We start from the raw sequence: 22,251 nt of genomic DNA on the forward strand, positions 1-22,251 counted from the left end.
GGATATAGATAAAGTTCTTATAATATCCGAGCAGGATAGGACTCGGAGCATCGGATTTAAGTTGGATAAGTTTAGGTTTAGGAGGGAGATAGGAAGAAACTGGTTCACAAATAGGGTGGTGGACGAGTGGAACAAGCTTAGCAATTTTGTAGTAAGTGCTGAAACGCTGGAAAGTTTCAAAAGGAGGCTAGATAGATTCATGGATGATAGAGAGTGGTAGTAACTCTCGACAGGAGCTGCCATGCACAGGCCAACCGGCCTATTGCAGACTCCTTATTTTCTTATGTTCTTATGTTGTTATATTCCCCACTTCTGAATTTTACCTTGTACTGTACCCTTCTTGCACCCTTAGAGCTAATGCTCTCTTCTCTCTGTATCGCCAACCCAACCAACTCACACGCTCGTGACCCTTCCACATCGCATCTCCAGGTATGTGAACGTTTATTTCCCGCCCTCATGTTAAGTCAGTTTAACTCAGTTGAATTTTGTGAATATCAGTGTTCATGTTTTAACATAGTGAAATGATCGTGTGCCAAGTATAATTATAGTAACATAAGTATCGTTGCCAGACGTATGTTATTTGTAGTTGAAGTTAGACCAATTTAACATGCTCTTGACTCTTCCTCAACGCATCTCCAGGCACAGTGTGGGTGTTAGCTGAATACCCGGCAACTACCGGGGACCGGTAGCTGCTTACCAGCTGGCTGTCTTGCAGGGTGTCGTTAATTCGGCAAGATTGAATTGAGCTAGTCCCGCACCCTGAGAACTAAGCCCGCTGGATGAACTCCCTCGCAGTGTGTCGGACTGCAACCGACCCTAACAGCGTGGTACATTTGTTGGTGTAGCACCAGTGACTGGCCTTGGTGTGCTACTCACAGTTATTTGTACCAAGCAGCATTGCTAAACATGATTGGGGATAACTAGCAGAAATATAGTTATCCCATGTTGAGTAGTGAACCCATAAATTTGATATTACCAGTAATAACGTGTTATGTGACTTGTAAGTACAACATTCATATGTACTGAGTTCTAGTAAAAGTGCCATGTTGTTCATTCCCAAATAACATGATGTTATAAATATGTTAATTTGGGATATTGTCAAGGGTGTCAAAGAACCATGTGTATTGACAACGGAATAATATAATGATTGTTTAATGTTGTAACCAAGAATTGAAGATCTATTTTGCTACTTGTAAAGTAAGACCTAAGGATCCAGTCCTATGTGAGCGTGTTAAATAACCTTCTTACTTGTCAAAGAAATAATAGAACGATTGTATGTTAATGACACCTTTAACCAAATTTAATTTCATATTAATAAACCAGTATGTTAGTTTGTTAGGGGTATCATTTTACCTCAGTATCTACCTTTATTCTTGTCCAATAACTTGATACCAGAATTACCATACCCATGTGCCCTAACCCTCGCCATGCTACCAAAGGTCAGAGGTTATGAAGTAACTATATGAAATGAAATAAATATGAAATGAAATAACTAAACAGAACTAATGGAGAAAATAAATGAAGTAAGAAATTAAGAGAAAAGCAGGTTGAAGAAAACACTAATAAGATATCCGCCCCTTTATAAATGGTGAGAGTGGAAGCTGCCCCCTTTATAAGGTAATCAATACATATGAATAATTTAACTGTGTAAATCTCCTTCTACTGTAAGTAAAGGGATATTGGCTGTAGAACATGTATACTGTATTGGTATAAACAAAAGCCAAATTTCCTCAAATCTATTTTTCTAAGTCTACAAACGACATAAATATCACCAAATTAAAAAAACACTATATAAATACTAGAAAATTATTGACTGATAATAAAATATAAAGGGCAAAAGCAAAACTTTCTTGGCAACGTTTGGAGAGGAACTTTATAATCGAGGAGGACAACTGGTGAGGAACTCGAGGACAAACATCAGCAGTCCTAAAGCGAGTCCAGTACCGAGAGCCACAAACATCCCCTGGAATAGGCACACAATTTAATTACCTGAGGAAACAAGTAAACTATTGCTAATGAAACTAAATGTGTTGAGATAAAATTCCTTAGGAAATGATATTGTTATAAAAAAAAAAGATTCAAATAATATTTAATAAGGGAAAGAATAAAATTGTACGGTAATTGATGTTACATACTGTACTGCAAGTGTTTAAACTACAACAAGAATTAATCAATAAATATAAGTGTTAGGTTAAATTTATATTTTAAATATATTAATTTGTGATAATAAGAAATAGTATATCGCTGTTTTAATATTAATGGTGCCAATCATACCCAGATATTGGTGATGGAGAGAGAGGTGTTGACAGTGATCTTGGTCGGTGGGTGGGCACACGATGTGGAGTTTGGAGTGATCTCCTTCGTCCACTGATCATATAATCCAGATTCCAATATTCGCAATATTCTGTAATATATATATACACCATGTGTGTGTGTTACGTTAAATAGGGATAATTGCCGATTTTCTAAGACGTCTATTTATTTATCCTTTTTAGAAATTTCTGACGGGTAATATACCATCAGGTAGATCGTGAAAATATATGTACAGTATATGGAAAGTTTCATAGAAAACCGAACCTAACGTAACCTAACCTAACTTTACCTATCCTCATCCGAACCGAACCTAACCTAACCTAGCACAATCTAACTTAACCTAACCTAACCGAGCCTTACCTAACCAAACCTAACCTAACCTAACCTAACCTAACCTAACCTAACCTAACCTAACCTAACCTTATCTAACCTACTTTAGGTATAATTGTATTATTTTATACTGTAATAGTAAACGACGCCTTACATGGAACAGATCAGGGTTGTTATAGTACAATAAATATGTCTGGTAAAAATAATTAAGCAACGGGCAACTAAGCAACCAATCATCGATCACTTTTACATTTATTCATAATTTTTACTACGTACTACAGTAAACAAACGGCCTTGCGTTGCCAGCTGTCTCCAGCAGTGCTCGAAGAATCTTGAACGAGACTACATATTTGTTAAGTATTCACCCAAGTACCAGCGACTGCTTGAGGACAACATACTCAATATGTGCCCTCAGAGTTCCAGGCCAAAGTTAGTTGATATTTGAGAGGCATCAGGGGCCTTTACATAGATGTAGAAAGTACAGTATGCAAAATATTGCAGAGAACAGAGAATTATGGCACTTGGAGTCATTTCTTAAAGTAGTATATTCTTCCTTTCAATTACGCAAATTGAATATATAGAGTACTGATAATTTTTTCTTTGAAAATAATGAAGACTTATAAATTCCTTAAGTATTAGTAAAAAGACAACCACATTGTTTCCTTTATTATTAAAGCATTATCCAATCGTATTAAACAAGTATTTTTAATTATTTTTAGTTAAAAGCTTATGTATACCATATACACAACACTTGTTGGTCTAATTGTGCCCCATAGACTGCTCTGTCTGGGTCCAAATATTTGTCGATTCCCCAGTTTTCCTATTCATTATTAAATCTTAACCTCCCTCTCCCCACATAGACACACCAAGGACTATAGAATACTCAATCACCTATTATGCAGGGCAGGTAGAAGAGGGCTGTTCATCTGCGTTATCAAACCAGCTATTATGGTCAGGTAATGCTCTCTGGAGGTGTGGAAGTCACAGCGGCCTAGTGAAGACATACAGGTTCTGCATTAGTGTTCGGGAGAAATATTGTTAATAAGTTGTGGTACTTGTAGAACTTGAAGTTAAAGCAAGTAAATAATTGACGAAAAACAGGAAAGAGAATGACATGTATTAAGGTGGGAGAATGAAAGAAAAATGGAGAGACCGAGATGAAGGGGGAGAGAGAATGGTAGGGAAAGAAATGAAGTAGAGCAATAGGGGGGGGGGAACTTCATATATAAGAGAGAGACGAGAAACAAACAGTCTAAGAATAAATCAGAAAAACAGAGAAAGGAAACGAATTACTGATATACAGAGAGACAGATAAAGATAAAAAGACAGACATATCATATATAGAAGATAAAGAAACTAAAATAAAATTCTAGACTGCAGCCAGAAACGTGAATATTATAAAGAACATAAGAACATTAGCAAGATATAATACAAAGTCAGTTAGGAACATTTTATATATCTCACACTGTATGCTAATTTCTTTAATAAGAGGCTGTGTGGCTGTCGGTGCATTTGACTGTCACTTCCACAATTTGTAAAGCTGGTACTCATTTATAGCAAGGTGGACTGGAATAGGCCGGAATCGATCCAAAGGCCAATCGGAAAGGAGGGGAGCGTTTCATCCATTCAGCCGCCGCACCAGTTTATATTATAACAACGTTGAAGACGAAAAAACTCTATGAACATTTTAGCATCATAAGAACTCGTGCGAATATCATGCAACTTCTGAACACCAAATGAACCTGTGCTAGAGAATGCTTCAGCTTTGAAAGGCTTCAAGAGGATCTCTGCATCTATGAGAACGTGGTCGCCCCGCCTGAGCAGTACCGGCACCTTCTTGTTGTAGTCACTCGGCTGAAGGAACTTAACACGCCCTGCGGTCTCCGCCTCTCTCACCTCCCGGAACATGCCTTGATCTGCGCTCTGGAGGATGATGGTAACTGTAAACCTCCCGGAGACATATAATTGGATGGAAGTGATATCTCAACCGTTTTGATGGAAACTAAATGTTATATTCATGAAATAAATTGGATACTTTAACTCCCAATAGTTTTCTTTTTACACTCACATAGACTAAGCGAGATACTAATATAATAGTATACATAACTAGTAGACTATTTTCAACTTGGCGTTTATTAATTCTCTGTGAATAAAAAAAGATGTCGTACACAGTATAATAATATATTGTGCCCTATAATTAAAGTTGCAAATTGTATTTAGATAAAAAATGTGGAGAGACAAATAAGGAATAAAAGAGGTGAACGACAATTAAGTTTGACTAATTGGATCTTAAACAGACTGTGAGAGGTTAGGAGGAAGTGAAGTTCTGGCGATGATGAAACGAATAGCTTTAGTTTCCTTGGCGTTTAAAGGTGACTTTAAGGTGAAGGGGTGGTCCCGTTGTGGTGCGTTCGATACACCATACAACTGACCAATGTTTCTTCGATACAAAGGGAAACAAAGTGGGCGGCTTAAACAATCTCTAGTTGTGAAGTTAGTTACCTATTTACAGCTTGGTGAACTGGGGGTGCCCCGGGCTCGAACAATTAAAGCTTAGGACAGGAGGCGAGCGCTATATCAACTCGGCCGAAGCACCCCTATTACAAGGCAAATAGTATAATAAAATTTGCATAGTAGCCGAAAGTAATCATGGCAAGGATGGGTCATTAAAAGATAAAACTATTATGTTGGAGGAGTCTGTTTTTAGTAGAATAAGAAGAATCGCGCTATTTTATAGACAGACATTTCTTTTCCAACCAGGTCAAACTTGCATAAATCCATGACCTACACGAAAATATTGCACGTTAGCTGAATTTTCTTGCCATATCATGGTCACAGATGGGTCATCCAGCACCTCTCGAAGCGTTTTGTAAGGCTCTGAGATGTGTCTCACGGCCAGGAGAGCCATGAGATTGCCGGCGTAGGACCGTGTTAACACCAGGGTCATTAACATCCACACCGCCAACACCAGTCGTTCCCACCACCACCGGTTGGAGAGTTTCGAGATGTCTGAAATAAACGAAAGACTGATTAGCCGCGAAATTATGATAATATAAACTCTGGTTAAAATTATTTGCTTCAGTGTTGTAGGAGATAATTTCCGGTGTTGTAAAACCTGAACATTACCTTGCTGTAGTAAAACACGAAGTAGGTCGTAGGCATCCATCGTCCTACTTCCTCCATTCACAAATTTTCGAGAATGGCAAACGTCAAGAAGAGATATTCCTGAAGACAACACTAGCAGGGCCGTGAGGATGGCCGTCCACACCAGTGGCTGTAGAGGCAGTAGGAAGCCCCACGGGTCTACCTCCGCCCCTCCTCGAGGAGCCACGATTCCTGAATATGATACGATCATTGGCCACGTAAAGTCCACGTCCTCAGCCCGGCTGACAGTCATGATGAAGTAGCCAAGACCGATGTCTGCTTCCTGTAAATAGTAACTACTCGTACGTGCTCTTCATCCTGTTTCAGTATAGAACAAAGCGGTTAATCTAAGAATTATTGCAATAGTAGGAGGAGCTCCAAGCCTTGGTATAAGTGTCTCCAGCATATACACATAATCTCTCTTGGAATATTCATATGTTGGATTATAAATTGTCAATAATTTAAATCTGGTGTCATAGTTTATAAAAATTGTTATGCTCCTTTTTTGCCTTTAGTAAAGAAATAAGTGACAAGACATGACTACTGTATAGTAAGGAAATACTGCTCGGCATGTCTATGTCTCCTGAAGAGGATTATGACTTTGTGACCTTGATAAGGTGACATACAAAGGTGAAGGTCAAAACTAAATTTGAACTTCTATAGCACCCTACCTGTCTACGGTACTGTATGTATAATCTTTTGTGTAAGTTCATTGGTTACTGGCAGGTAGCTTACAGAAAGTGATAACCCTCATCGTGATGGGTGGAGGGACAGACACAGAAACACAGTGTGTCCTGATATTACACAGGAAGTAAGGTCATTCTCTGTTTACATTTTCTTCAAACCATATGTATATAATAAAAATAAAAGTGTGTGTGTGTGTGTGTGTGTGTGTGTGTGTGTGTGTTCTATGTGTGTGTGTGTGTGTGTGTGTGTGTGTGTGTAATCAAAATTTGATCTAAGAAAATACACGTAGCTTATTCATGCAGGTTGATCTATACTCTGACATGTACAGCCTCGTTCAAGATTCTTCGAACACTGTTGGAGACAGCTGGCAACTCAAGGCCGTTTGTTTACTATAGTACTTAGTAAAAATTATGAATGAATATATAATTTTAACGGTGATTGGTTACTTAGTTCCCCGTTGCTTAATTAATGGCTGGGCTTTGTTGTTTCGTATTATATTATACAATGTACTATAGTAAACAAACGGCCTTGAGTTGCCAGCTGTCTCCAACAGTGTTCGAAGAATCTTGAACGAGACTGTACTTAACCATTTAGTCTCATAACCTTAATGAGTGTTCAGTTATGGACCGTCTCCTTTTATATGGAACAACCTAACCACACTTACCCCTCTGGTCACCACGCCCATCATGCCTGACCAGGAACCGTTTGGGAGTTTGGTACCCCAAGTCCGATCTGGAGAGCGCACGTACGTGTATCTGATGAACAACGCGATGAAGTTTAAACTTGTTTGTTACATCACTTATCATGAAGATTTAGTTCCGCTTACAATTAAAAAAAAAGTCGATCCCTTAATAAATAAGCACAGTGACTATGGAAGTAAATACTTTGTCAGAGAAGAAAACAAAGATGATTAAATATATGAGATGAGATTTCAGACCTTGGTGTGTTGAGCATTACGGTGTATTATATACCGGGTGACTACAAATGATCTTCCTGATTTCAAATATTTATTCTAGACAAACTAACAATGGTAGAGCTAGAAGTAACATACATAATCACAAAACATTGTCTAAAGTTTTCTTCGCAGTCTATGATGTTTCAATATGTGAACCTTTTGTGGCTCTACAAACATCGAAACGATAATCTATTTCTCTCCACACATTGTCTAGTATATTGACGTTAACTTTAAGAACAGCATTTAGGATCCTGTTCATCAACTGCTCCAAAGATGTTGCATTGGTGGAACAAACACTTCACATTTAACATAGACCCAAAGGAAAAAGTCAAGGGGAGTGAGGTCAGGCGAACAAGGTGGCCAATTAATGGGATCCCCGCGCCCCTTCCAACGGTTAGGTAATTGTCTATTCACAGCTACAAAGGGAGGACGCACATATTGAAATATAATAGTTTGCCCCCCAAAACAGAAAATTTAGCCATGTAATTGTGTATGTTATTTTTGTTCTACTATTATATATATACAAACAACACATCACTGGTCAGGAATCAAACCCTGGACCTCTGAGTGCGAACAAGGAACGTTACCACCACGCCACAAGGACAACAAAAGCAATCCTAGGCTTTATCTATGTAGCACGCGGACTTCCATATACAAACAATACCTCAATAGTCGGGAATCAAACCCTGGACCTCTAGTGTGTGAACAAGGATCGCTACCACCGCACCACAAGGACAACTGCCGCTTTAACCTTAAAAAGTAAATGAAGGTTTGGACGAATAGGGATGACATTTTGTTTTCATTGCTCTAAGTCAATGGAAATTGATTCGTACATGGTCGAATTTGTTCTGTTTCGTGTGAAGCGCGGATTACCATCATAAAGCATGTTAGGTTAGGATAGTAGGCAGCTGTCAAACAGGGAGGTACTACCTCCTGGGAAGATATTGAAGGCATAATGTGTTGTCTAATGGTAGACCCTGCTGCCATATGGCATCACAAAAATTGTGACCAAGTCCCAGGTAGATGATTTGACTTTCTGTCTCATTTACACATAATTGCAGGGTCTCAATTGTTTCTCCTACTATTGACAACGCAACATACATACTGTATATATATCGTTTCTCATTATTGATTCTTTTTATTTTTTATTTCTTTACAGTTCTTTATTATTATTATTATTATTATTATTATTATTATTATTATTATTAGTAGTAGTAGTAGTAGTATTATTATTATTATTATTATTATTATTGTTATTATTATTATTATTATTATTATTATTATTATTATTATTATTATTATTATTATTATTATTATTATTAATATTATTATTATTATTATTGTTATTATTGTTATTATAATTTTATCATTTTACTTTTATTGTAAATTTTATTTACTATGAATTATTATTATTATATTTTTAATTTTTAATTTTTTAATAAATTTATTTTATTTGCTATGATATATTATTATTATTATTATTATTATTATTATTATTATTATTAAATTTTCGCCCCCCAGGCCCCGATATGGGTCGGTGACTTGTGCCCGGATGGACTAATACCCGTAAAACAAAATAAAAAAAATAAAACAAATGTTAGGTTAGGTTCGGTTTTGTATGAAACATTATCGTTTATGGCCACACACACACACAACTACTACATCATCAGGCTCCTCATACACCATCTGTGAGGGAATTACAACATCATCAGGCCCCTCGTAACACCATCTGTGAGGGAATTACTACATCATCAAGCCCCTCATAACACCACCTGTGAGGGAACTAGTACTCCACGTGATGCCCCTCATAACGCCATCTGTGAGGGAGTTACTACACTATGTGTCTGCTGTTCATCACCTCAGCTCACATGATCTACGTGTGTAAACATTAATCTGTATGTTCACTGTATATGTTCTTTCACCTTTCTCTAATGAAGGCTTTTGTTAAACCACCAATGTATGTAATAAGTCATTTATGTCCAATGTATATTTTCAGCCTTCGGGCTGCAAACTTTTTCAATAAACCGTTTATTATTATTATTACACACACACACACACACACACACAAGGGACCCTAGGGGGCGAAAAAATAGGAGTAAAAAGAAGTTAGAAATAGAAGAGAAAAAATATATTAATCTATACGAAGATGCCGGAAAACCAGCTTTTAAAGTGAGACAGATTGTATGAGTATGGAAACACAGAAGAAGGAAAGAGCATTCCACAGTTAGGCTGTGTGAGAAAAGAAGGATGTACTATAACGGGTTATTCTAGTGTGACCGACATTCACAGAGAAACGGTGGGCACCGCGAGCAAGACGAGTGTTACGAGCCCACGGCCTTGCCGGAAGTATCCAGGATGCCAAATCCACCGAACATTGCCCGGTAAAGTACCTGTAAGAGAGAGAGAATGAAGCAACATTGCAGCATAGAGAAGGGGAAGAGAGATTATCAGCTAAAGGAGGGGAGTTAATAAGACGAATTACATAAGAACATAAGAAAATAAGGAGTCTGCAATAGGCCGTTGGCCTGTGCATGGCAGCTCCTGTCGAGAGTTGCAACCACTCTCTATCATCCATGAATCTATCTAGCCTTCTTTTAAAACTTTCCAGCGTTCCAGCACTTACTACAAAGTTGCTAAGCTTGTTCCACTCGTCCACCACCCTATTTGTGAACCAGTTCCTTCCTATCTCCCTCCTAAACCTAAACTTATCCAACTTAAATCCGTTGCTACGAGTCTTATCCTCCTCGGATATTATAAGAACTTTATCTATATCCCCTTTATTGATTCCTTTCACCCACTTAAATACTTCTATCATATCTCCCCGCACTCTCCCGTCTTTCTAGGGAATGCAAGTTTAGTTTCTTTAACCTATCTTGATATGGTATTTTTCTAAGCCCCGGAATCATTTTCGTTATTCTTCGGTGCACCGACTCCAGTGAATTGATATCCATTTTATAATAAGGGCACCAGAACTGAACCGCATAATCGAGGTGCGGCCTGACTAACGCAAGATATAGTTGCAATAAGACCTCTGCACTCTTATTACTTACACTTCTAGATATAAAACCTAATACTCTGTTTGCCTTATTTCGAGCATTAACGCACTGTTTTCTAGGCCGTAGGTCCGGGCTTACAAGTACCCCTAGGTCTCTTTCACAAGTCGACCTCTCTAGGTTGATGTTGTTAAGGCTGTATACATTGACAGTATTTGTTCTTCCAATATTAAGTACGCTGCACTTGCTGGTGTTGAATTTCATTTGCCATTTCTCTGACCACTCCTGTAGTTTATTTAAATCCTCCGGTAGTGCATTTGCATCCTGCCCTGAATTAATCTGCCGCCCTATTTTGGTGTCATCCGCAAACTTGCTTATGTCACTGCGGATCCCAGTATCTAGATCGTTTATGTAGATTATGAACAAGAGTGGGCCAAGTACTGACCCCTGGGGAACCCCACTGGTTACACAGCCCCACTCAGATTTAACACCATCTACGCTGACCCTCTATGTTCTATCGGTGAGCCACGATTTTATCCAATTTAAAACTTTCCCCTCGATACCATGAGCCTTAACTTTTCTTAGTAGCCTCTGATGTGGTACTCTGTCAACCGCTTTGCTAAAGTCTAAGTAAATAACACCATAATTTTCGTCCTTATCTACTACCTCGAAGACCTTCCTAAGAAACGTCAGCAGATTTGTATGACAAGATTTTCCCTTTGTAAACCCATGTTGTGAGTAAATTGCCTTTGATTCCACCCTATCTAACAGTTGGCCAGGAGAAGAGCCACCCCAGATATGAGAGCAGTACTCCAAGTTCGGCCGAATGAATCCCTTATATACTTGAAGCAACTGCTCAGGAGTGAAGTAGCTATGGCATCTGTTCAGCATTCCCAGCTTTCGGGAGGCAGCTTTAGCAATTTTGTGGATGTGTGGCGTCCATGACATATTATAGGAAATGGTGAGGCCTAGCATATATATTTTAGAATTTGGCAGAATGATAGCGTCCTGAAATGTGATTGGTGGGAGATCATCTATTTTGGAAAGCGTAATTGGCAAATATTGTGTTTCATTACTATTGAATTTAACCAAAGTTCTACCTCACCATCCGGAGATGCTGCACTGATCCGCATTGAGATGAAATTATACCAGTTCTAGAAATATATCTAGTTTGAGAATGAGGGTGAAGGGGAAAATGTGAAGAAGAGTGAAGAGTAGAATCATTTGCATAAGAATGGATAGAATTAGCCGTCGTGTGAAGTAAATCATTGATAAAAAGAAGGAAGAGAGTAGGAGAAAGAACAGAACCCTGTGGGACACCATTATTGGTAGAGAAAGAGCGAGAGATAGATCCCTCGACAATAACTGCCATGGATCGGAAGTTTAGAAAGTAAAGACTTGTGCCATGCCCTGTCAAATGCTTTGAAGATATCGAGAGCCACGACGAAGGTTTCCCCTTAATCCTTAAGAGAGGATTACCAAAGATGGGTGCAGTAGGAGAGCAGATCACCAGTAGATCTCGCCTGGCGAAAGCCATACTGGTGATCCGACAAAAGAGAATGGCGTTTAAAGTGACAGAGAAAATGAAAGTTTAAGAGAATTTCTAAAATCTTAGAGAGGGATGAAGTTAGGGCAATGGGGCGATAGTTAGAGGGATTAGAATGGTCACCCTTCTTCGGGATGGGCTGAACCAAGGCATGCTTCCATGAAGAAGGAAAAGTTTTGGCTTTAAGGCAAAGGCGAAAGAGGCGAGCAAGCACAGGGGCCAGCATTTCAGCCTACTCTCTCAGAACAAGGGGGTATTCCGTCCGGTCCATGCGCCTTACTCACATCCAACCTGGATAGCACACCAGCAACCCTACGAGTGGAGATTATAGGAAAGTGCATACTGTAGGTTCAGTAAGAGGAGCAGGAGTAGGAGGGATTTGAAGGGAATCGTCTAAGGTAGAGTTAGAGGATAATAAGGTGTCAAAGAGATTGGTTTCATTAGGGGGAAAGTTGACTATAGAGTTATCCGGTCGGAAGAGAGGAGGAAAAGAGGGAGTGCAGAAGTTATTACAGATGTTTTTGGATAAGAACCAGAAGGATTTACTAGAAGAAGAGTTAGTCATGTCAGCGGTCTTTCTTTTTATAAAATTCCGCCTGGCCCTCCGAAGAAGAGCATTACAACGAGGAGTGGGTAACAGGAGAAGGATATAGTTTCATTGCTTGATACGCCCTATCTCTCTCTCCCTACATGCAAGAAAACAGGAGTGATCAAACCATGATTGTAAAATGAAAGTTTTGGTAGAAGCTGGGATAAATGCACTCATACCACCCAGTATAACCCCACCAAAGCTGTCAACACATACCGAGGCGTCCCGAGTGGAAAAGCAACATTCATCCCAGGGAAAGTCAGAGAAGAATTCTCGCAAGGATTGCCAGTTTGCCCTCCGATAGTGTCATAGTTGACGTTTAGAGGGAGGTGAGGGAGGTGGTCGTGCCAAGTTTGATTTAATAGAAATAAGATTGCGATCAGAAGACCCAAAGGGGGTAAAAATTGAGCATGAATAGTGAGAGGGGTTAGAGGTAAAACAATGATCAAGAATGTTAACAAGTTGATCGTGTCGAACTGGAACATGTATTGGGTGTTTAATTATTTGTTCGATATCATTAAGTAAGGAAAAAAGAGAGTGCCTCAGCTCCACCTGGCTCATCCCTTGTAGAGCCAAGCCACTCTCAGGGATGTACATTGAAATCCCCTAGGTAGAGGATCTCGTTGTTATGGTGTGTGGATAGCAACGACTCATGGCAAGAAGTGAGATAGTCAAAGAGTTCCGAATAGTTGATAGAGTTGGGAGAACAGTATAGGAAACACTGAACAATAGTCATAGTTGGTAGAGATATTTTGAGCCAGATGACATCATAAGAGAAGATTCAAGATCTGTGAGTCGAGCTTTAGGTGTATGTGTGTTGCAATAGGCGCATACACCTCCCTTAGAACGGAAGGAGGTATAAAGATTGTAGTTGGAGACTTGAAAAGGTTTGGGTGTAGCTGCTTTGGTCAGTAGAAGTATGAGGTCGGGGGAAGAGGTTAATAGATGGTGCTCCACAGAAGGAAAATTGGATCTCAGGCCGCGAATGTTGGAAAAATGAAGTGTGAAAAAAGCCGATCCTTCAACAACCGCGGTGACGTCAGTTGACGCACCAGTAGTTTGATGCTGATCAGGTCGGCCCTGGGGTCCACAATATTCCCGACCAGTGGGACCCATCCGAGAAGACCCCGCTTTAATATTATTGTCAACTGATTTCATTGGAAAATAAAAGAATAGAAAGAATAAAACAGATCAAGAGTGAGAAAAGTTATATATATTGTGTTGTCAATAGTAAGAGAGACAATTGAGACCATGCAATTGTGTGTAAATGAGGCATAAAGTCAGATCAGTAACCTGGGACTTGGTCACAATTTTTGTGAGTCTATATGGCAGCAGGGTCTACCATTAGACAACACATTATGCTTCCAATATCATCCCTGTTTGGTATCTGCCAACTACCTTTATACTGTAGCCTTTATACTGGACAGAATCTTAATATAAATATTGGTTCTGATGCAACTTGAACTTAACAAGAAAATATCAAACGCAACTTTTACAGAGTATTAATTTCCGGCAGAGATTTGCTTGGCACTGTCCAAAAACTCACGAGAAATTGATACTCTCTGCAATTGCCTCCATGACGTTCGGTACACTTCCCGTGAACCAGAGTCGCTGGCCCCCGGGAGCCTCAGGGTCCGCCTTCGTCACGGCTTTGGTTGTCATTGCCTCCTCCATCGTCACCACCAACCTCGGCTGCGAAATGAATCTGTCGAAATAGAGTGAAATGTTTCTTTTGCTACTTACTGTAAATGTGTTTATCAACTTTATGACCTGCACCAAGGAACTCAACAAACAAATCTTGTTCACTTTCTTACCAATATAACAATATGTTTTACTTTGCTTGGTATGGACATGAATCTTCATGAATGTAAATGGATATATTTCAAATGATTCACAGAGATGATGAAATCAGGCCACTAGTGAGATGCTTTTGAATTAAGTAATTTTGTCGAAAAGAAGGAGGTAGTGGTAATAATTTTATACCACATAATGAAATATTATCACGCTGACTTGTTGTCTGATGGAATTATAGAGAGGAAAAATACCAGAATGTGGCTTAAGTCAGTGGAAAACGATTAACTATAGATTTTAGTCTGCGTATGAACTCTTGTACTCAATTATGTAAAGTAATTTACTCAAAGCTATAGTGTGTACTCAAGGCAACAGATTGTGTGAACAGTTAACAGGTGATGTTTGGGGGATAAGCATTATGTGTGTCAGGCGCAACAATGTAGCATAAGCGTAACCTACGGGAATATTGGTTAAGTGAACAAAGTCTACAATTGTTTACGAATCAAATAGTAAAATTAATATTTTTTTCTTCGGGAATAAACAGAGACAGACACACACATACTGTACATAAAATTAAGCACAAATTTAAAAACACCACCAATCACGCACACGCGCATGCACACACATACACACAAATAATAATGCATTCACACACGTTTTATCCTCAGGTTCTGAACTTAATCTACTGCATAATAATTTGCAGAAACCGAGATTTTGAATTAAACCAAATAATGAAAGATCTGGCCTGGATACTCACTTGAAGAACTTATCCGGGAAGAGGGGGAGGTGGGTCTTAAGAGAAAGGCCTCTCTGGGGTGTCCAGGACGCAACTCGCATCACCTGGGGTCCCCGAGGATTATAAGGCAGGTGTATATATACTTTATATCTGAAAGAAAGAAAATTGGTGCACTAAGTCCTGCCAATAAAGACTTGAAATACCCATTCATTGAACTACTTAGAGCTTGATTAAAGAAACAGTCTCTTTAGTCTAACCTTTTAAAAATAGCTGCGTCATCTACAATAAGCAACATGGAGTTGGTCATGGAGAGTAACTTGTGTAGGTGGTGGAGCTCCGGGAGGTGCAGGCGGGTGACGACGAGGAGCCTCGTCGGCCACACTAGGAGGCGGCCCTTGAGGGACCACTCGGCGAAGGCGGCGAGGAAGGCTGCGTCGTTGCTCACCACCACCACCGTCACGCACCATGACACCTGCCGCAGCTGTTGACGTCAACATGGTAGAAGTTATGTGAGAGTGACCTACCCGCCTCAGTAGTAATGTGAAAGTGACCTACCCGCCTCAGTAGTAATGTGAGAGTGATCTACCCGCCTCACTATAGTAACGTGAGAGTGACCTACCCGCCTGTGTAGTAATGTAAGAGTGACATTTCCGCTTCAGTAGTAAGGTGACAGTGACCTACCCACCTCAATAGTAATGTGAGAGTGACCTACCCGCCGAGCCTCGTAGACCACCCGGGAGAGCTGCGCCTGCGTCACATTAGCGTCCTGGCCGTCCACTGCCAATTCGAACACCGCCACACCCCAGGGAACCGAGAGTCTACCCAAACTCTGGAGTATGTGAAGAAAACATAAGTGGCTTATGTGGTTTATGGTCGAATGCAGTTGATTTGGCTGACTTCTCGGAAATTGTTTGTAAGAGAACATTATTACCTGAACTCATGGTGCTGCATCTATCTTTGACACTATTTTCTTGTAGCCTCACCAATAATGCAGCATCACTCACACATAACACTATTACATCAATTAATCTCCTTCCCTGAAACAAGGGTAAGAACTTCTAATAAACTCCAGTTCTCTTACATTTAAGATGGAAGAGGTGAAGCTAATGCCGTCAGTGAGGAGGAAGACAGAGCAGCGGGTATGTGACGCTGGTGCCAACACAGCCTCCACCGCCTCCCCCGCTGATGTTAATGTGTCGGTCTCATCTGTGTGGAAATTATTTTGGTATATTTATATGTCCAATAGTATTAAACATCAGATGAATTAACATTAAAATAATGATAGCAGGACACACACACACACACACACACACCATAAACACCCACCTTGACCACCGAAGGGTCAAGACGTACCTGGCGCTCCTCTCAGAGCAGCCAGGTCAACTGTTAAGTTGGCCCATACCAACCCCCTCCCCTGAACCCTCCTCCCCACCGGAATATCAACAAGTTCTCGCCAGAAGTTACAATTTCATTTAGGAAAGGAACGGAACCAGTGTTAAACCGAGGTGAACAGTGGTGAACAGTGCTTAAGTCAGTGAGAACAACTCAACAGTAACAGTCGTACCCGGGTTGACCTTCACACAGTGAGGTCCCAGGTACCCAGTGATAACGGCCCCCGCGAGACCCAACAACAACCACCGATGTGTTAATCCGTCTACGATAGGAAGGCCTGGGACCAAACCTCACTCATATAACACCATCTGTGAGGGAATTACTACACCACATGTCCCTCATAACACCATATGTGAGGGAATTACTACACCACGTCAAGTCCCTCATCACACCATCTGTGAGGGAATTACTACCCACGTCATAACACCATCTGTGAGGGAATTACTACACCACGTCAGGCCCCTCATAACACCATCTGTGAGGGAATTACTACACCACGTGAGGCCCCTCATAACACCATCTGTGAGGGAATTACTACACCACGTGAGGTCCCTCATAACACCATCTGTGAGGGAGTGAGGTACTACACCACGTGAGGCCCCTCATAACACCATCTGTGAGGTAATTACTACACGTGAGGCCCTCATAACACCATCTGTGAGGAATTACTACACCACGCCAGGTCCCTCATAACACCATCTGAGGGAACTACTACACCACGTGAGTTCCTCCTAACACCATCTGGGAGGGAGTTACTACACTACGAGTTTGCTGTTCAACACCTACATTAATCTGTATGTTCACTGTATGTTCCTTTACCTTTCTCTAATGAAGGCTTTTGTTAAACCACCAATGTATGTAATAAGTCATTTATGTCCAATGTATATTTTCAGCCTTCGGGCTGCAGAACTTTTTCAATACGTTAATTATTATTATTATTATTATTTAAATAATGAACTTTGAGGGGTCATTACAATACCTAGCACATTTCATTTATTCTTCGAATAAAATATCTTCTTATTAACCCTTAATATGTAAGAATTTGTAGTAAAATCTCCAAAATGATCGTGTGCTAGAGATATATGCACTATACACTCATGCGCCATAGTTTCAACGCACCCTCTTCCTCTACGCCTGACTCAATGGAAGTCGTAGCCTTGGCTTAATATCGAACGTCCCCCCCCCCCTATCACTTCCCCCACCCATCGTTCAGTGGTGCAATGTGGTAGCTCGAAGTTTCGCTGGATTGTACGAATAGCAGTTCATGATGTAATATTTGAGAGAATATATGCACGATGCAGGTTTTTTAGTGACTTTACAACACTTTATTTACCATCACTCTACTTAACATTACTATACAAGGTAGAAGGAGACATTTACAAGGGAAAAGATGTAAAACGAATAAAACCCGAACATGAAATGGACCTAACAAGTCGTCTGACCTAATTTTCAGTCCAACAAATTATCGGCTAAACAATATTACAAATTTACCTACAATGAGTTGAGAAGAATAGGAAAGGAAGGGAACTCAAAAATCGTTTTAGGTGTTGGAGAAAAGATATGAATGACTACACTTTGAGAAATTATAGGATAAAAATATGTTCTTACCGTCAGGGCGAGGCAGGCTGACGGCAGAAAGTACGGTAGCAATTACTAACAACAATAACAACAGTGTCATAGTCACTACCATCTTCATAGTCCACCTCGTACCTGGAATTATGAAAGGAGCCATAACTATATTAAAAAAGAAGTATTTCCACGCTAAGCTGGCCCATCAGCTCTGTCCCTCGTTTACAGCTACAAATAGCTGATTGGTTCCTCACAGCGTTTTACCTCCCGGACTGCGCGTATATAAGCGCGTATTTATATCGACCTTTTACGATAAATTTTAAAAATTTCTTACATCATCTCGGAAGTGCTAATGCCTTGAAATCATTTGAATCTTGATAGTCCAGATATTTAACATTATTTTAGATAATAACAGATCTGATTACCAATTGTGAACTCATTTAGTTTGAATGTTCTATGAACCAATCAGCTATTAGTATAGAAGAGGGGCGTAGCTTACGGGCCAAGTTAGCGTGGAAATACTATAGTCACCCCTCTTTTGTGCTACTTTTGGGAGATGCTGAAGATTTAATGAAATATTTAGTTTTTAACCTATTATTTGGAGATACTGTGAGGGAGTGGTCAAGATCCCAGAGTTTTAGTTCAACCACAAGGAACTCTGTGGAACCATCACTTGTACGGAAGACTCACCATTCCTTGAATGCATCCAGTAATCATCCCGACTTATTCAAGTATCTTTATTCCATTGGATCATTTTCTTTTGTTTTCAAAATCATTCATCAACCCTTATACATTTCTGGATAGTAATTATTTTGTTAGCTTCTTGCTTCACTGATGAAGGGGGGCGGCGGCCGAGCGGATTTAGCACTCGGCTCCTGGTCTAAGAATTTGTTTTCGGTTCCCGGGCACCCCAACTTTATCCAACTGTAGCCTTACTTTACAGATGTAAAACAAGTGAAAGCAATGGTGTGTAGTGCCTACCATATTGCCCTATTGTGTACTGAAAGCTTAGGGTTCGTCGAACCCAGGACGGGCCGTCCTATAGTATCTACTTTCACAATGACTAGCATCAACAACCGTTGTTAAATTATGTATTAACGTGCTTCATCGGCCACACACTGATAGCCAGTAGAATATGTTAAGGAAAAGAACTATATTTGTGTTTATGGAAGGGAAGTTTCAGGTTTGCTTAAACAAACGTGAAGTAACACAAATTCCTCGGAAAACAGTTAATTTATTTTCAAAATTATCATAAATATAATTATTTCTGCAAAATTACACTTACTATCATTAATACCACCAGAGTGTTTAAATAATGCCACTGAAATTTATCTAGAAAATATATTTTATTTACAGAAAAAATATACTGTAATTCCTCTGCATTAATGAAAATACGTAAAGAAGTGTAATCCTGAAGATGTTGTTATAAACTTGTTCAGTAGAGGTGGTGATGCTCGGGGCTATAATAGCTTAGCTGTCACAATCTCTTCTGAGGACATAAATTTAAAATATGAAAAAGTCATAGTATTTACAAGGTCTGTATAATTGGAGACAGTAAAGATACTTGTATTAAGAAGAAACATATTCAGGTTGTTGCATGAAATAAATGAACATTGATGTAAATGCGCATTTGAAGAAGAGCTACAAAATTCCTCCTTTATAGTTGTGGATCGTGTTGAAGTAATGTAGGTACATGATTGTATTAATCCAAATTATTTGATCAGAGAAATCCAGTTTCTCCTTGTATAGACATAGGACACATTACTGCAAGAATCTGAATATTATAAACTCGTTTGTAGTAATTTGTGTATCATCTTATAACTGCCCGTAGTACACTTGAAGAGATAATTTATGTAGAAGGAATAATATAATGTTCTGATTGTTCAATAAGTCATTTTATAGGAGGTTATTACATACAAGAGATACAACACCATCGTCCCATGGCTAGTAGTTACTGATGTTTATATTAACACGGTAACGTGAGTCCATGACATTCACCCTTTACTGTGATGGAGAAACAGCCCCTCTCTCTCTCTCTCTCCATTTGTTATGATGGATGACACAGCGGTGAGCCTGTTTCTGGGACGTGTTTTTGTGTATTATTTAACAACTTTGATAATATCATTTTACAGGCAATATTCGAAGCTAATTTGTGTTATAAGCTGGACATCGGGGAGTGACATCTTTACTTCGACTCTAACGGCTTTGATCTAGATGTCTGATCTTGCCATGTTGGCCATCCTTAAAATAAAGAAAAAAATGAATATTTTCGCCTGTAGGTAGTGGTGGAGGGTTGTGTGTGACTGATAACCGGGGTATGAAGAATGTATATTATATGCCGGGGTGGAAGGAAACCCTGAGGGAAGTTCAGTGGACACACGAGGTCTACTCGAGTGAGGTCCTTTGTCGCCGTAGCCCCTCCGTCGCTGTCTGTTTATCCACCTGTACACAGTGGTTTTGCTGGTGTTGTTCTTCTGGGCTATCTCTCTGACGGACATTCCCTTCTCCCACATCTGAATCAACCTTGAATGATCCACGAGAGACCTACGGTCGATACCACGTTTGCTTCTCATGATCCTCTAAGAGAACAGAAAACATCATAAATCAGTATATGGAAGACAATACCTGAACAAATTGGTATTATAAATATTAATAACTGTGCACCCGATGAGACTAATATATTTTATTCTATAAATTTAATGATATCAGATAAATTATTGTGAAAGTTCCTTTTTGTTTGATATACTTATCGCTAGTGGCCCAGGAAAGGTCATGGAGTTTTATATAATCAGTATTTGTAATTGAATCTTAAAGTTACTCAGTCGTATTTAATGGCAATGCAGTATGAGGAAACATTTATGGCAAGAAAAATATAGGCACTCACACTTAATGACGTCGGTGAAGGTAGTTAACACTCACCCAGTGAACACAACTGTTCTCGCGTGCTCATTAAGTTTTCCATTTGCTGGAACACCTTCATCGGGAAGAATACCACACACACACACACACACCACAATAGGTTCTTTCTCTTTTCTTATTTCCTACTAATAACTTATTGTATATTATTGTATGATCAGTTTCCTTTGTTGTGTCCACTGTTACTTACTCGTTTTCAGCCATTCACCTCTTCTTTAACACTAAGTAATACATCAACAGTGTTCTCTTTTAAATTCTTCTTGCAAATTGTAACATATCACACGTCAAGCGTATTCTTCTTGATGTTTGGCGGAAGTAAGAACAGAAGGAATTAATGGTACACTTATGAATAAGTTGAAGGTGACAGAGCCTTTTAAGTAATGGCAAAATACAATTTTATGTTAAAAAACACTAATGGGGCAGAGGAGACCCAGGTTAGTGTACAAAACCATCCATATGTACAAGAGTACATAATCACGACTCACGGGCACTTACCACTTAAGTAGTAAAGGAGTCCTGAACATGAAGTCACAACAGGAGTTGCAGGAGACTTGACCATGGGAAGCGTGCACGAAAAATGGCTACACCGGAACAACGACGTTGGTTTTACCTGTTGGAGTCAGCGAAACGGAAGAATATCATTGGTCATTTGGGTAAAAGTAAAATGTTCCTGATTGGTCAGAACTATAACCTTAGATCTGGTAAGATGTAAGAGTCCAGTTAGTTTAATATTCAATGCTTCTTGGTTAATGCACCGCCACCCCGGTGATTGACACGCCCCTAGAACTCATCTCCTCTTAACTTCAGATTTTGCAGGTTAAGCTAATGTGACTTACCCATTACGTACCCCTGGTCAACTTCTGCTCCAGTTACTGAACCCTGACTTATGTTTTTAGCCATTATCCACGACTTGTTCCTAAAACACTGCGTACGCCTGAAACTTTAAAAAGAACTTCCCCACTATTTGTCCCAATCCACACACACACACACACACACACACACACACATACACAAACACACACACACACACACACACACACACACTCACACATGAAAACAATTATACACAAAGATACGTACTTTATTATATATATATATATATATATATATATATATATATATATATATATATATATATATATATATATATATATATATATATATATATATATATATATATATATATATATATATCCATGTAAATCCACAATGAAAACGTGGATAAGATAAATCTTGATAAAATCACACGGGAAAATGGAAACAACGGAGCACCTTAGCTTTCGTCTTTAT

General features: G+C 39.4%; 1 protein-coding gene across 1 annotated transcript; it reads right to left on the minus strand.

Annotated features, from left to right (window-relative positions):
• Window positions 1-1,563: 1,563 nt before the first annotated feature.
• On the minus strand, window positions 1,564-21,555 carry LOC121877409 (probable glutamate receptor). Its single transcript, XM_042383162.1, has 14 exons — window positions 21,457-21,555; window positions 18,085-18,186; window positions 16,166-16,290; window positions 15,797-15,913; window positions 15,342-15,565; window positions 15,106-15,234; window positions 14,104-14,262; window positions 7,139-7,229; window positions 5,770-6,070; window positions 5,432-5,652; window positions 4,386-4,566; window positions 3,535-3,634; window positions 2,275-2,404; window positions 1,564-1,963 (listed from the first exon to the last, which is right to left on the minus strand). The coding sequence occupies exons 1-14, from the start codon at window positions 21,518-21,520 to the stop codon at window positions 1,874-1,876; spliced, it is 2,034 nt and encodes a 677-aa protein (XP_042239096.1). The 5' UTR covers window positions 21,521-21,555; the 3' UTR covers window positions 1,564-1,873.
• Window positions 21,556-22,251: the final 696 nt, after the last annotated feature.

This window comes from Homarus americanus, unplaced genomic scaffold (assembly GCF_018991925.1).
Source record: "Homarus americanus isolate GMGI-L3 unplaced genomic scaffold, GMGI_Hamer_2.0 scaffold367, whole genome shotgun sequence".
Taxonomy (NCBI): domain Eukaryota; kingdom Metazoa; phylum Arthropoda; class Malacostraca; order Decapoda; family Nephropidae; genus Homarus; species Homarus americanus.